This window comes from Vanacampus margaritifer, chromosome 7, assembly GCF_051991255.1.
Source record: "Vanacampus margaritifer isolate UIUO_Vmar chromosome 7, RoL_Vmar_1.0, whole genome shotgun sequence".
NCBI lineage: Eukaryota > Metazoa > Chordata > Actinopteri > Syngnathiformes > Syngnathidae > Vanacampus > Vanacampus margaritifer.
The window spans coordinates 8,673,967-8,688,904 of record NC_135438.1 but is presented as its reverse complement, the minus strand read 5'-3'; the positions used below and the strand labels follow the sequence as shown (position 1 = coordinate 8,688,904).

The 14,938-nt window shown below is 38.4% G+C and overlaps 1 protein-coding gene across 3 annotated transcripts in view; it reads left to right on the top strand.

Annotated features, from left to right (window-relative positions):
* evi5l (ecotropic viral integration site 5 like) overlaps positions 1–14,822 on the top strand; it is a 31,980-nt gene extending 17,158 nt beyond the window's left edge. For 2 of the 3 annotated variants that reach the window (XM_077570901.1, XM_077570900.1), the window contains exons 13-20: positions 961–1,101; positions 2,681–2,797; positions 3,106–3,246; positions 3,357–3,536; positions 5,038–5,184; positions 5,333–5,428; positions 6,725–6,820; positions 9,831–14,821. In XM_077570901.1, the coding sequence (XP_077427027.1) occupies positions 961–1,101; positions 2,681–2,797; positions 3,106–3,246; positions 3,357–3,536; positions 5,038–5,184; positions 5,333–5,428; positions 6,725–6,820; positions 9,831–10,142 (1,230 nt within the window). In that variant the 3' untranslated portion in view covers positions 10,143–14,821. Of the gene's footprint in view, positions 1–960; positions 1,102–2,680; positions 2,798–3,105; positions 3,247–3,356; positions 3,537–5,037; positions 5,185–5,332; positions 5,429–6,724; positions 6,821–9,830 lie in introns of all 3 variants that reach the window. The other variant, XM_077570902.1, reaches the window with a different exon arrangement.
* Positions 14,823–14,938: the final 116 nt, after the last annotated feature.

The following is a 14,938-nucleotide window of genomic DNA, read 5'->3' as shown; positions in this document are numbered from 1 at the left end:
ACACTAATTATTTGGTAAATATTAGCTTTTTTTTAATGAGAAGTTAATATATCCTTTCTTAAAAAAAAAAATTGGTACAAATAAGGATAAAAGAAGTACAGTTCCTGTATGTTTTGCTGACTTTACACATAGCTTACCGTTCCTCTGTCTTTCTAAATATGATGTGTTCGTGGAAGATATGCAGTGGAATTTCAAATGTTGAGCACAGTCTGTACCAGAACCTGATTTGTTCAGATTTAAAAACTATTTCTACCATAAGAAATAATCAATTCCAGAAAAAAAAAACCTGTACAAGCAATATTTTAAGTAACATTTTAACATAATAATAGTGTGTAAATTAAAACATAAGTCTTTCAACACTCGTGAACTTTGAGGAAGCCATGGCAAAAGTTGCATCAGAGATGCGCCCCCTAAATCTCATTCTTATAACAGAAACTATACACTTGTGCAAAATAAGTTAACAATATGTGATTCAAAAACATTTGAAAAACACAAGCTGTAGTGGCATATATAACTCATGTCTGGATTTCACAGGTTAAATGTCGCACTATCTTGAGCTGGAATATTTTCTGGTGTACAATATATTCTTCTTGGGCAAGTCTACCTCACAGTTCTGAGGTTTAGGGGTCGAATCTTGTCTCCGGCCTTCCTGTGTGAGCCTCACGTTTTTGTTCTTTTGCAACATTGTAGAAGTAGTTTGCTCGAAATTGTTGGTCAAATCTGAGCATTCTACAGTACTGTATAATATTATCTTGGCTGCTCATCCAGCTCTCTTAAAGAAAGCAAGTGCCCTTTTTCCCCAAATAATATAACCATCCCTTTAAGGCTTGAACATGTGCCATGCAACCAAGTTACCTGTAAGCATGACAATATTATTAACCCATTTACCTACATTCATATTTGATTTCATTTGTGTCTAATTTCATATTTTAAATGCTGTTCTGGTGTGCTATATTGCAGGGTCAGGTGACCAGGGCGCAGGAAGCGGAGGAGAACTATGTGATCAAGCGAGAACTGGCGGTGGTGAGGCAGCAGTGCAACGTAGCCAGCGAGGGTCTCGAGAAGGCGCAGGACACCATCCGAGAACTGCAACAACAAAAGGTAATCACGGGAACGCAAGTGTCGAGTGGTACATTGAGTTACGCGTGAGCCGAATTAGGAGTGACTCAAGATCCGAAAGTCGTCGCTCATACGTTTTTTTTAAAAAAAAAAAGAAGAAGAAATAAATCGACCAAGTATTTAACTAAACCACCATGCTAACACACAATGCAAAATGCCGTAGATGCATATTCTTCTCTTAAACTCCAAATATTAACTCATTCACTCCCAGCCATTTTCACTGAAGCAATCTCCTTCACTTCCCAGCTGTTTTACTGGATTTGGACTGATTTTGCAAAGCCCACAGAATACTGTGTTCTATTGCTATAAAAAACATGGAACCTACCAAAAGAAAGATTAGAGTCTCTTCTTTCATCAGGAAAAAAAGTATATTTCTATTTGTTTCCGTTTTGCAGCAATTAGCATTAGAATATAGCTAGGTTTCATCATTATTCGTAAATCTATTTAGAACTGTGAGTAAATGAGCTTTTTTCAACATGGCCCTGGTTGATCTCTTTTGCTCTGCTGGCCGTTTTTGTAATAACTACCATTGCTTCATGCATTCTCTTGAATTCAGAGGCTGCATCAAAGTCTTCTGTATGCTCTAGCATAAAAAAAACATATAAATACGTCTTTGGGACACTTAAAACATTTAAAATGGAATGTATTCATACGTTTTTGGGAGCAAATAAGTTAAGAAGGAATAAGGCGTTGAAGTATCTCATAACTATAGAGCAAAGTGACATTTTCTTACATGGCTCTTTTTGCCTTTTCTCATCCATGTCTCTGTATTGTAAAAATAAGATAATGTCAAACATTCAATCTGTGTATATATTTTTTTAATTGTGCCAATTGCTTTGGTTCTGTTAAACCAAGCACCAATAATGACTCCTTAATGTTATTCAGTTCTGATTGCACAACACCCACAACTAGAGTTGAATCACCTCCAGGCTCCAACTGTCTTCTTTGATAAACAAAAGCCGAGATGGCCAAAATGACACATTCGGTCTTTCACTCACGCTATGCTTTTGTAATCCACCTAAAAGGAAAAGCATTAGCCACGCAGTTTGCAGTGTTACGCTGGCATGGAAAAGTTGCTTTCTGTTTGCTGACATTTCCTGGCATTTGATCAGTGATGCTGGCTTGAGGCCAACTATAGTCAGTTTGAAATGTATGCTTTATTGTAACCTAGAATGGCTTGTTTTGAAAGTGGCCTAAATTTGTGTTTGGTAAAAATGTGTTAATGTTTTAGATAAAAGAAAAAAATTGTAGATCCTTCAAACTTTGAGTTTGATTTTCTAAAATGTATCCCACCCCAAGTAACCCTTCAGGCAGCTGTTTGCCCAATAGAATGGTCACATTTAATAATTAAAGTTGATGGAAATGGCCTTAAAATAAAGTCAGCTAAAAAACGTCTTTTAATAAGTCTTAGCTTTCTTTGCCTTGCTTAACCTGCAGGTACCATAACAAGGTGTGATAAAGGGTTTTATTGATTTTATGTTTTATTAGTCATGTATAGTTTGTCATCAACATTGCTTGTTGGTCTGTAAATATACTGTGTAACGTGCAATGCTGGTTTCAGTACACAGAGCAGTTTGTGAGCAGTCTGCAGACAGAGCTGGAGCAGTCCAAACTGCGTGAGGCTGAACTTCTGGGGGCGATGAAGGAAATGCAAGACAAGGTGCTCGATCTGGAGAAGGTGAGCCTGCAGAGCGTTTACATGCATTAGCATAATATTGCCAACCTATGATGGAGTGCAATTCTGTTCAGTGATAATCTCAATAAATGATAGAAATTTATTTCAGTAGTTCATTTTAAAACGTGAACCTGTGTATTATACAGATTCATCACACAGGAAGCCTCAAAAGGTTGTGCAACAAAATATGAACACATTTCATTTTGTTCAAGTCATGAAATGTATCGAATATTGTCAGCTAGAAGTATTCTGTAGACACATTTTTACTAACATTTGACATTTTTTTTGTTTCTTTTTTTTTCACAATCCAGAGGAGCAGCTGTTTGCCTGATGAAAGCAATGTGGCAGCTCTGCAGGAGGAGGTGAAGCAGATGAAGCTGAGGGAGCTGGAGACGCTGCGCTCATTCAGAGAGATGCAAGACTCGGTCGCTGAGCTCAACCAGCGCTGGCAGGTGAACGCACAACACACACAAGCCGCTCTTGTTTCTTGTCTTATCATGTGCTCCACAATAGTTGTAATTTTTTATTTATTTTTTGGTGCGTCTGTTCATGCTTTTCTCAGCAACATCACATGTCTCGCAGCGGCAGCACAGGTGGCGGCGGCAGCCACTGGAAGGAATCGCCAAAGAAGAACGCCATGAATGAGTTGCAAGACAAGCTGATGACCATCCGCCTGAGGGAGGCGCAGGCCCAGGCTGAGCTTCGAGAGGTCAAACTCAAGGCTGTGCAGCTTGAGAGCCAGGTCTGACGCAGCTGTCCATATACTTTCAGTTTTGCAAAAGGCACCACCACCCAATCGCAGGGCACGTATAGGCAAACAAACATTCACACTTACTTTCAGACATAAGGACAACTTAGTCATCAATTAACCTAAAATGCATGTATTTTGGGATGTGGGAGGCTACCAGGTCTGGCACAGTTTATACAATTAGACTATTGGTGAATATTGTAGTAAAAGGAATTTCAAGCCCTAGTAGTTCTTCCAAGTGTTAGAGTTCATACAAAGTACAGCTGTCAAAATTAAGCGATTAATTGACAAGTAATCGATTATCAAATTAATCGACAACTGTGTTAATATTTGGAGCCATTTTATAATTTTAAATTGTCCAAATCCTCTGATTTCAGCTTATCAATGGTAATTGTTCATTGATTTCTGTAGTCCTTGTTGAAAGAATTATCATCTGTGTTTAATCAAAATAAGACATTTGCAAACATCTGTTTTTACTTTTTAAAACAAGATTAGGTCTCTTCTTTTATCAGGAAAAAAAAAGTATATTTCTATCTGTTTCCAGTTGAGAGGCTGCATCAAAGCCTTCTGTGTGCTCTAGCATAATAAAAAAACGTATAAACACGTCTTTGGGACACTTAAACTATTTAAAACGTATTTATACCAGTTACATAGTACAGTACAGCTGTTGTACTATGTAACCGGTTCAGTCCACTTTTTTTTTATTTACTATATGAATACGAAGTACAAAATAAACACCAATCACTGGTTAATAAACAGTACCCAGGGGTTAAAAAAATGCTTTTGTAATACACTTTAATGCAAAATTCAACTTAATCAGATTAATCGATTAAATAATCGATTGCAAAAATATTGGATAGTGACAGCACTAATACAAAGCATAACACGTGATCTGGTTAGATTTGACATATATTAGCATCTGAAGACTTTTTCTTCTTATTATTATTTTTTACTTCTTTTTTTAATGTTACATTTAAAATTGATTCCGGCCAAATTCATCATCAGGATTATGCTCTGCTAACTCACAACAATTTTGCAAAACAAATCACATTTTTATTTTATTTATATATTCATTTTACTGAATTTTGTTTTAATTGATTATGAAAGATGTGTTCGAAATGCTCAATCAAATTCTATGGACATTTGCAACGCAGTGCACCTCTTAAGTTATTTTCTTAAAATACCTCGTGAGGCTGCTCATACTGTTGGAATAGGTTTTGCCTAAAAGTAAATGCAGCATATCGTACTTATTTTTTTCGACTTTAGAGACATATTTTCACCCAAAACATTTTTGTTGAATTTGAAATTGTTCCCGTCATGACGGCTTTCCGCTCAAGAGGTTTCATTACGCCAGTGCATAATAAAAAAAAAATGGTAGACTGGGAGCTAAACAGAAAAAAAACCTTAAACAGACAAACAACATAGAGTTAAAGTAAAACACAGGCCAAGATGATCAACCTAGTAAATTTTCTGGCCTTCCCCTCCTCTGTTGTAGAACACAATCCACAGCAAACTGATTGGGCGCCATGAGCAGGAGCGCTCCGCCCTCCAGGATCGTCTCCAGATGTCATCTAATCAGAACAAAGCTCTCCAGGCCCAGCTCAACGAGATGAAACGGAAACAGGCCGAGTGGGACTGCAAGGTGTGATGAGAGGGGTGGTGGGGAGGGACAAAATGGATGCTACAGAACCAGACTTAATTAAAAACAGCAATGAAAGCGTAATATAGTCATGTGGATGATTCAGAGGTCCAAACGGGATTTGACCCCTCTCACATTGTTCTTTTCACAGAATAAAGAGGAAGTGATGGCCGTACGACTGAGGGAAGCGGACAGCATGGCTGCCATGGCCGAGTTCAGGCAGAAGATAGCTGAGCTCGAAATACAGGTGAGGATGGATAGCTCGTTCAGGGTTGAGCAACCGACAGGATGCTTACCATGTATCATGAAAATAAAACAATAACAAATAAAGTATCAGTGGAACTGTTGTAAAAAGTCCCCAAAACATTTACCCTGCAAGCATTCTTCATATCTAATAAATGTTTGAGCATTACATTATAATCTTTTTTTTTTTATATAATACCCAGCTGTCGGTGACAATTTTGAGGAAGTGTGATCTTAAAAAACAACAACAACAACAACTGGAAACCTAGCAGGATTTCAAGCATTCTGATAACTGGACATTTTGACCATAACTGTTCAAATAATAAAATATTTACTACAGCTTTGGATAGAGTATAATTTTGTAATAGACATGGTTGACTCACATCACCCATAAACAATGATTTACCTGTTCCAAATCACTAATCAAAGAAAATGTGTATAAGATTTACTTAGTTGTCCTCATTACGGTCATCATTCCCAGAACTATTATATCATATCTTTTCATAAATTTATTATTGTCCCTGATTGGAAAGTCCTCCCATAGTCCATACCAGGTCAAAAGATTAAATTTTCATTTAATTTAATTTTTTTTATTAAGAACATTTAACACATTTGCTCCCAAAAACATATAAATACGTTCTATTTTAAATATTACCCTGCTCCTAAAGACGTATTTATAAGTTTTTTTTATGCGAGCGCATACAGAAAGCTTTGATGCAGCCTCTGAACTGAAGAGAATGCATGAAGCAACGGTACTTATTACAAAAACAGCCAGCAGATGAAAGCAGAGTAGAAGAGATCAACCAGGGCCATCTTGCAAAAAGCAAATTTCTCCACAGTTCTAAACAGATATGTAAATAAATGATTAAACTTGGCTATATTCTAATACTAATGGCTGCCAAACAGAAACAGCTTTTTTCCTGATGAAAGAAGAGACTCTAATCTTTCTTTTGGTAGGTTCCATGTTTTTATAGCAATAGAACACAATATTGTGTGGGCCTTGCAAAATCAGTCAAAATCCCGTAAAACAACCAGGAGCGAAGGGGATTGCTTCAATGAAAATGGCTGGGAGTGAATGAGTTAAAGGCCTTCAACTTAAAAGTAGACCTCCTTCTTTCTTGCGCCATCTACAGTGGGATGTTTTGCACTTACCTCTTCTCTTTTACCGGCCTAATATACACGAATATCCTGGCCCACAGAACCTTCTTTGTCTCGCATCTACCAAGAACATAACGTTTTTAGTCCTCAAGCTCCTCAAATCCAACCCAAGATCTTGACTGTGTCCCTATGTGTGTTTCAGAAGGAAGAAGGGCTGATCCAGGGCCAGCTGAACCACTCTGACTCCAGGCAGTACATCAACCGGCTGCGGGATCAGATCATTGAGCTAAAAAATGAGGTCAGACACACACCTACACGCAAACACACACAAAGTTTCAACCTTTAGTTGAGCTGGAGCGGGAAGAAATGATCTTTTGAAAATGTCATTGTAAATGTTGCACAAAGTAATCTGTGCAGTATGTAGGTGTCATACAGGAAGCCGGCTCACCATCTCGTGTCACTTTGCTGCACATAAGTAAAGAGTAAATTTTACTCTATTTAGCGTGGTAACGAATAGACTCCATTTGAAAATTTACATTTGGAAGAGAGTCAAATAAAAAATAAAATAAAAGTCACTCAAGGGTTGAGGAGACTGCCACTCTACCACCTGAGCTATGCCACTCCTACTTTGCTTATATCCAAGAGGAGATCTGAGTTACAAAGATTCCAGCTGACACGAGCGACACTAACACACAGCAGGAGCTGCGTGGCTCCGGGAATAGATGGGCTGTCTCCCAACCTGAAGTCATGGGTTTGTTCTCAACCCTTGATTGACTTTTTTTTTCTTCTTTTTTTTTACTCTCTTCCAAGTATAAATTTGTCTCTATTTAGAGTGGGACCAAATAGACTCAGTTTAGAGTAAAAATTTACTCTACAGAATTTACCTTGTAATTGATTCAACAACGAAAGTTGGTCGATGTTTTCCACTTTCTAGAAATCCAGTAAACAGATTTTTGGCTATTTTTATTATTTAATTATTATTATTATTTAATAATAGTTTAGATAAGGATTATTTATCACAAATAAAACATTTCCTCTAATACTGCAGTTGTGGTAAAAACTGACAAATATTTTATTTGTTCGCCCACATTGATTGAAAATCTGTTTTAATTTGAATTGTTTTGAGTTGTTTTACGATTCTGAAGAAGGGTCAGCATTTTAAACGTGGACTTTTGTAAAAATGTAATATATTTTGAGATTTTTTCTTTCTTTCCTTGTTTAGGCAAAAAAAATGTATATATAATAACAATAATAATTATAATGAGAAGATGCAAACATTACACAAAGTCCAGATCCTTGGAGTCAAGCCCCAAACCTGAGTATTGTGAAGAAGACGTGCAAACCACTCATCCGCTGTGCTGCCTTGGTTATTATCTTTTCATTACAGTCATTTCTGGACTACAAGGCGCACCTGACTATAAGCCGCGCTAGCTAAATTTGGGGAATACTCGAGTTTGTCACACATATAAGCCGCAGGTGTTTTTAATGTTACCGCACTGGGTTCCCGCTACTTTTTTTTTTCCATAATGAGAGTGTAAATTGTCCCGCTCCCCTTCTGTTTCCCCTGCTGTATTTGGGCTCATTTGGTTTGTTTTGCTCTGCCTGACGCTCTTGCGCTTCCTTTATAGTACGACCCCTTGTGATCTGATGGGTAAGCCGCACCTTTATATTAGCTGCCGAGTCGAATGCAAGTAAAAAAAGTAGTGGCTTTTAGTCCAGAAATTACTGTACATTAGATTGTGTTTGCGACTTGCAGCCATTATGACTACAGAATACAGGGAAGAGCAGCCAGAAACTGAATACTGTATAACTGGATGAATACAATGAAGCATGCAGTGCTGGTAGCCCCCGTTCTCACTTCCCACACAGAAGTCTTATATAGTTCATTTGTCTTAACACACTAAGCACCGCTTCCACCCACAGACGTTTCCAACTTCGTCATTGTCGAAACCCCTTTGCCTCCTTTTGAATCATGTCGTCTCAACATTGAAGTTCATTTTAGAGCCTTTACTCAAGTCACTTTTTTTCAAATTTCCAGTCACTTCATTATACCAAAGCATCCAATAGGAGGATTGTATTGAAAATTCTAACTAAATAATGTTTTGAAAGTGAGTCAGTGCGTGACTCGGATTCTTAAGCGAGGGGGTGAAATGAGACTTCCCTGCTCTTTAGCGCTCACCGCTTGCTTCTCTGCTACAGCCCCCCCCCCCCCCACACACACACGTTTTTCAACAAAACTGTGGTTTTATGAACGAGAGTGAAACTCACGTACAGATGAAAAATCTCAGTGTAACAGTGTTTTCATGGTTGACTCATATGTAGAGTGCTGATGAGTAGAGATAGAAATTCAGATAACAATTGTCACGATATGTTGGTAGAATCATAATATATGGCTTTAAACATTGCTTGTTGCTGAAAAGATGACTTTATATACACATTGCAAAGACATGCAATAAGTTTCACATGGAATTTTATGCTTTTACCTGAATTTGACCAGTCAGACACAAACTTAAAATCCAATAGTTCGAATTACCTAAGAATACGTTGATCTTACTTATTTCCCCACATGAAAAAACTGTTATTCTTTCATTTGATAATAAAAATTTTATTTTTTTAGGTACATGTTAAATATTGCAATAATATCAATGTTGCAATGTTGCAACAACTATATCACATATCGCATGTTTTTCCATTATCGTGCAGCCCTAAAACAAACTATAAAATACTATAAATAAATTAACAATACATAAACAGAATACATATTATGCATATCAGTACTTGATCATAGTTGGGTGAAAACCTCTCATGTCCAAATTTGATCAATTTCAAAAAAAAAAATTTCACAAGTCGATAGGATTTTACTGCTAGATCCCCCCGTGGTTCCATTATTTATTTATTTATTACAAATTATTATCCAATCTAAAGTTTTAAATTGCTTGTTGTCTCTAACGACACAATGTTTAACAACTCAGAAAAATGAAATTTTTTAAATGTCCACAAAAATAATCATTTTAGGGATGTGCGGTTTCTATCCAACAGCGACAAATTATAATTAACTGAACCAAAGCAGCAAAAATAGGCAACGACATCGTATGTGAGGGCATAGCTCAAAAATACTATAGTGGCAATAAAAAACAAGACCTGTCGCAAATAGCGCAAAAAAAATTGATGCGCCCTTAAAATAGTTTGTAATTGCCTATGGTTGCCACAAATGACCACTCCTTGGTACCAAGATGCCACCAGGTGGTGCTAAAGCCTGTCATTGATTTGACCTTGAACACAGTGTGACATCCTCTTTGCGTTTCCAGATCAGGCTATTGCGAGTTCAGAAGGCCCCCGGGGCCCCAGGTTCCAGGCTCCCCACCGTGGGCGCCAACTACCAGGATCTTGGCCTGGCCAGCCCCGCCTCGGCCGAGGGCGACTATCTGAGCTCTGACGAGGACCTCCTCCACAGCCCGCTGCCCCCTAACGCCCTTTACCCGGCCATACCAGGCCCGTGTCACCCGTCCGCCCGCCTGGACAGCGAAGGCAGCACGGACAGTGAGGCGGAGGAGCGGACACACCCGGACCCCACGCAGCTCTACGGCAGTATGGTGTGCGCCGAGGCCGTGGAGAACTGAGGCGCTCTGATGGGTTGTTATGGTGACACTGATGGACGGTATTCCAGCAAAGTGAGTGCATCCCTCCCATTTTTGTGAATATTTTTATAGATGTCCTTTCAGGGGACAACACTGAAGAAATGACACTTCTCCATAATGTAAAAAATAGTCACTTGTCAGTGTAAAGCTTGTATATTTATTTTATTTATTTTTTCTTGGAAGCTCAGTTTTATTCATTCCGCAGCCTTCCCAATTCAACATGTCTCATCATCATCGCTATTTTTTATTTATTTTTTGGGTGCGTGCAAATTTGTGCTCTTTATTTAATTCATCTGAAACCTGTTACAAATCCAAGACCCTTCAGCTTAACCGGGTACTTCAGAGTAGTGAAGTTGTCAGGAGACCAGAGGAAAGACCAAGGGAAGGAAAAATTAAGCAAAATGAGATCCAATACCAACCTCCACCAACAGAGTTACAAATTCAGAATCTTTCACCCACCCCAGATGCATCTGAATTCCAACCGGATTTAAAGAGACATCAAAAGACCAGAGGAAAGACTAAAGGAAGGAAGGAAGGGTAGATAAAGCAGGGTGAGATCCACAAATGCCAACCTCCACTGATTCAGCATGTATATTTAAATTTCAACTGTTATACAAACTGGTTATTGACTACTACACATTTTAGCAAAGTGTCTTTTTTTTTTCCAGTGTTGTCCCGTCAAAACAAAATATTTTTAAAAAATGTGAGGGATCTCCTTGTTTTGTGAAGCCCCGCACTTCAAAAACTGTCCTCTACTCCAGTACATATCCCAAGCCAACGCGCAAAATAGACTGACATGGACCTGCAAGGCTGCCGCTCTTCAATTTATTGATGATGTGAGATGAGCTGGCAGCCGATATCGAACTCTCCTTCCTGATTGAGTTAGAATGTCGGATGACACCGTTGGCACATCAATCTTCGCTGCCTTCACAACAAAAGGTCTTTCAGCCCTCTCATGCTCATCAAAACAGGCCCGAGGAGCAGCAGAGGAACATATTCGCATCACCAAATGGCGTCTATACACACATTTCTACCATGTCAACACATGCGGGACGGGACGTTCAGAGTGCAAACATATTGAAGACAAAAAAAAAAGAGAGGAAGAAACACAACATTGCCAAATCGTTTTTTTGTGTGTGTATTTTAAAGTAATTTATATGTTATGTAATTTATTTTGATATGATTTTTACTATCAAGTGTCAAACCATAGGAGTATGTCTGAGGTACCGGCAGAGGCCTCCCTCTCTCCCTCCCTCCTGTGCATACAGTGTGTGCCAACCGAGTGCCACCACGACTGTTGCCTTGCTGTGTGCTGTGACGCAAGGTGAGACACTCCATGTGCTGCTATCATGTTTCATTTCTGCATATCGTGACGTCGCCTCTCAACATGAAGTCATCATTACGGTGTCATTGCTAAAACTAGCTACTTTGTGTGGAAATGGATGCTAATATTAGCATATTTTACATATCAAATAGGCCTGCTGATATATTCAATTTAAATATTGTCTACACAACTTAAAAGTGTGTCATTAAAGGAGATGACCTCACTAGTTTAAATATGACATTTTTATTAATATTACATTTGTGGAATATGAGTTAAGCAGCAAAATCCAACCATTTTTATCCATCTCAGGGGCCATTTTGCCACCTGCTGTCGACTGAAGATGACATCACAGTTGCTCAGGGCTCAGGCAACGACCAATCACAACTCATCAGTTTTCTGAAGCTGAGCTGTGATTGGTTGTTACCTGAGACAAAATGGACGCCCTCATGAGATGGACGAAAAAGACTGGATTTTGCTTCATAACTCATATTGCACAAATGTAATATTAATCGCAATGTCATGTTTAGACTAGTGAGGTCACAGATAACATATTATTGTCAAGAAATGTTTAAGGTTGACTTCTACTTTAAGATTTAAAATTGCAGTGTCGCTTTTGAGTCAACTGGAGAGAAACAGGGTGTCATGTCTGCGTTTTGCACTACACAAGATGATATTGAGTCATTTGTTTAGAATCGTCTTGCTTTCCATTATATGTGATCATCCGTCCCCGGGAAAAAATGAAATTGGATCTTCCCTTAACGCCGTGAAAAGGGTTAAAGAGGATGTAGTATTGCAAAGTGTACTGTTGCAAATAACAGCCTTTTAGTGGTAATTGGGGCATGTCACAAGCAAGGCCTCTCTCGCCACTGGAATCAGTGTTAACGATGTTGTAAAACTTCCTTCTGTTTCTTAAGCTAAACCAGACTGTGGACTGAGATTTTGCCCTTTTGGTTGTGAGCCGTCACTGAAAAAAAAGTTATTTGGATTCACTTAATTTGTTCATCCGTTGTGCTTGATTAAAATGAAAAACTGATGTAATTTTTGCGAAGGGTACATTAATGTAATCAGTTTACCACATTTTAGTCATGTCCAATCAATGTATGTGTTCAATTTAATTTAAGTAAATTCAAAAGATTTTTTGTTTTTCAGTATAGAGAGCCACAGTGGGTAGCAAGTTTGACTAAATTCTGAAGTTCTGAGTTCAAATCCCGGCTGACCTTCCTGTATGCTTCCGTGCTTGTGTGCCATTTCTTCACTGCTTTAGCCCAATGAAAGATTGACATTTGTTTCTCTTCGACACGAGTGAGCTTTTATTTTTCGCAATCCCAACGGTCACCGCCTCGGAAATATTGTAACATTTTTGCAAGATTGAGAGCAACAGTGTCAACAAGAAAGCTTTCAACTCAGCAGATCGTGATGATTGTTAATGCTGCGTTCAAGAAATGTGATTTTTTTTTTTTTTCAAAAACGCATTTTGTTATACACTTAATGCTAAACAACGTATCCAGGTCCTCGGTCACGTGTTATGTTTACTTTCGACTGCAATGTGAAAATAACGCATTGTGTTTTGATAACAAATGACAATGTGCATAGATTCTAGCTATCCAGTGGTTAGCGACAGAAGCTAACCTAGCAGTCTACATTTATTACTCGGTGAATTACAGGCCAACCAGAACATTTAGCTCAGATTCTAAATGTTGATAGTTTTTTTGGTTTGTGTTTTTAACACACAAGTGGGATATTATCTTGAATGCAGCATTAGAATTCAAATCAATATAGTCCTCAACATTTTTTGTTTTAGTGGTTAGCAACAGAAGCTAACCTAGCACTCTACATCACTCGGTGAATAACAAGCTAACCAGAAAATTTAGTTCAGATTCCAAATGTTGAGTTTTGTTATTGTTTTTAAACACACAAATGGGATATTTTCTTGAATGCAGCATTAGAATTGAAGAAGAGTTTTTGAGAGGGTATCAAAGCCCGTCTGAAATATCTTGTTTATGTTTCAAGGCGTTGACAGTCACAATGTGCTTCTCAATAAATAATAATTTTGTGGAAAACTAATTCAATAGCTCAGTTTAAAAAGTGAAATGGTGATTACATCATACATCGAAGTTCGATTTATTTAATTGAACCAAATACTGAACTGAACTTTTGCATGATAATCTAATTTATTGTGTACGCTTTGTAACGCGCGCGCGGGCCGATCGCCCATGGTTAGCGCAGCGGCTCATGAAAACAACGGGAAAGCAACAAAAGGATTGGTAGTCCACGGATTCACTTTAAGCCGAAATGAAACAATTGGCTCCGTGCCAGCACGCGTTAAAATGATCGTAGCTTCCACAGCATCAAAAGAAAACTTTTACCACCCCCAAAAAAAAGAAGTGCTACACATGCACACAAAAAACAAAGAAGCGCCACCCTGTGGCGCGGTGCCACACTGACGATTGTTACAGCTTGTATACAGGGAAAGGAACGTGAAGCACAATTCAACAATGGAACAGGGGCTCATTGGTTCAAAACATTTCATTTCATCGTCAAAGGCGGCACACGTGCACACAACTTCACATTTCATTGTTCAATTAGGACTTTAAAATCCCCCCAAATCCCAACACGTCGGCCCTAAAGTGACGGTGCTCTGATGTGACGGCAACTACTGTGACAAACTTTTTTTTCCTACTGAATACTGGGCTATACTTGCTTTATTATGACATCATTTAGACCACTGCCATCCGTCCTTTCCCCCCTCCTGTTCATACATGTGCCATAAAGTACGTACTCCGTTGTTGTATTTGAACACCTTATGTAGCAAGACTTTGGCGATTAAGGCAACTTAATGTGTTGGCACTGTGTTATCCATGCGGTGTCAAACATTTTGTCATCTTCCCCCTCTTCTCACATTTCGTTTGATGTACTTGTCGCATACATTTAATACAACTAAAGCTTCTACAAAGTCTAATATGATGAAAGACATTTCCGTGTTCTGTATCCCATGAACAATACTAAATAAAACTTTGACATTGCACCTTTGCAAAGGTTTGCTTGTCTCTTATTACATCGATTAAGTTTGACCGTAAAATAGCAACTTCAAAAGTGATCTCGGCACCCTACCTTGGAACAAAGGGAGCAGATTTGCTGTTTTATTCTTGTGGCCCAGCAAGGATACGTACAGGTGCGTCTCAGAGTGTGAATATTGTGGGAAAACTTTATTTCAGTGGTTCAAAAAGTGAAACTCATATAGCATGTGGAGTTAACAACATTTTTATTTTAGCATTTTCATGTTCCTAGCTTACCGCTCACACAAAAAAACAAATTTGCCATCTCATGAAATATTTTTTTTGTTTTGTTTGGAATCGGTCTTCTGAAAAGTTAAAAATTAACTAAAAAATGTAAAGAGGGAGTGTGTAGAATATAGTGCCATCTAGTGGTAAACTAGTAGAATATAAGGATCTTC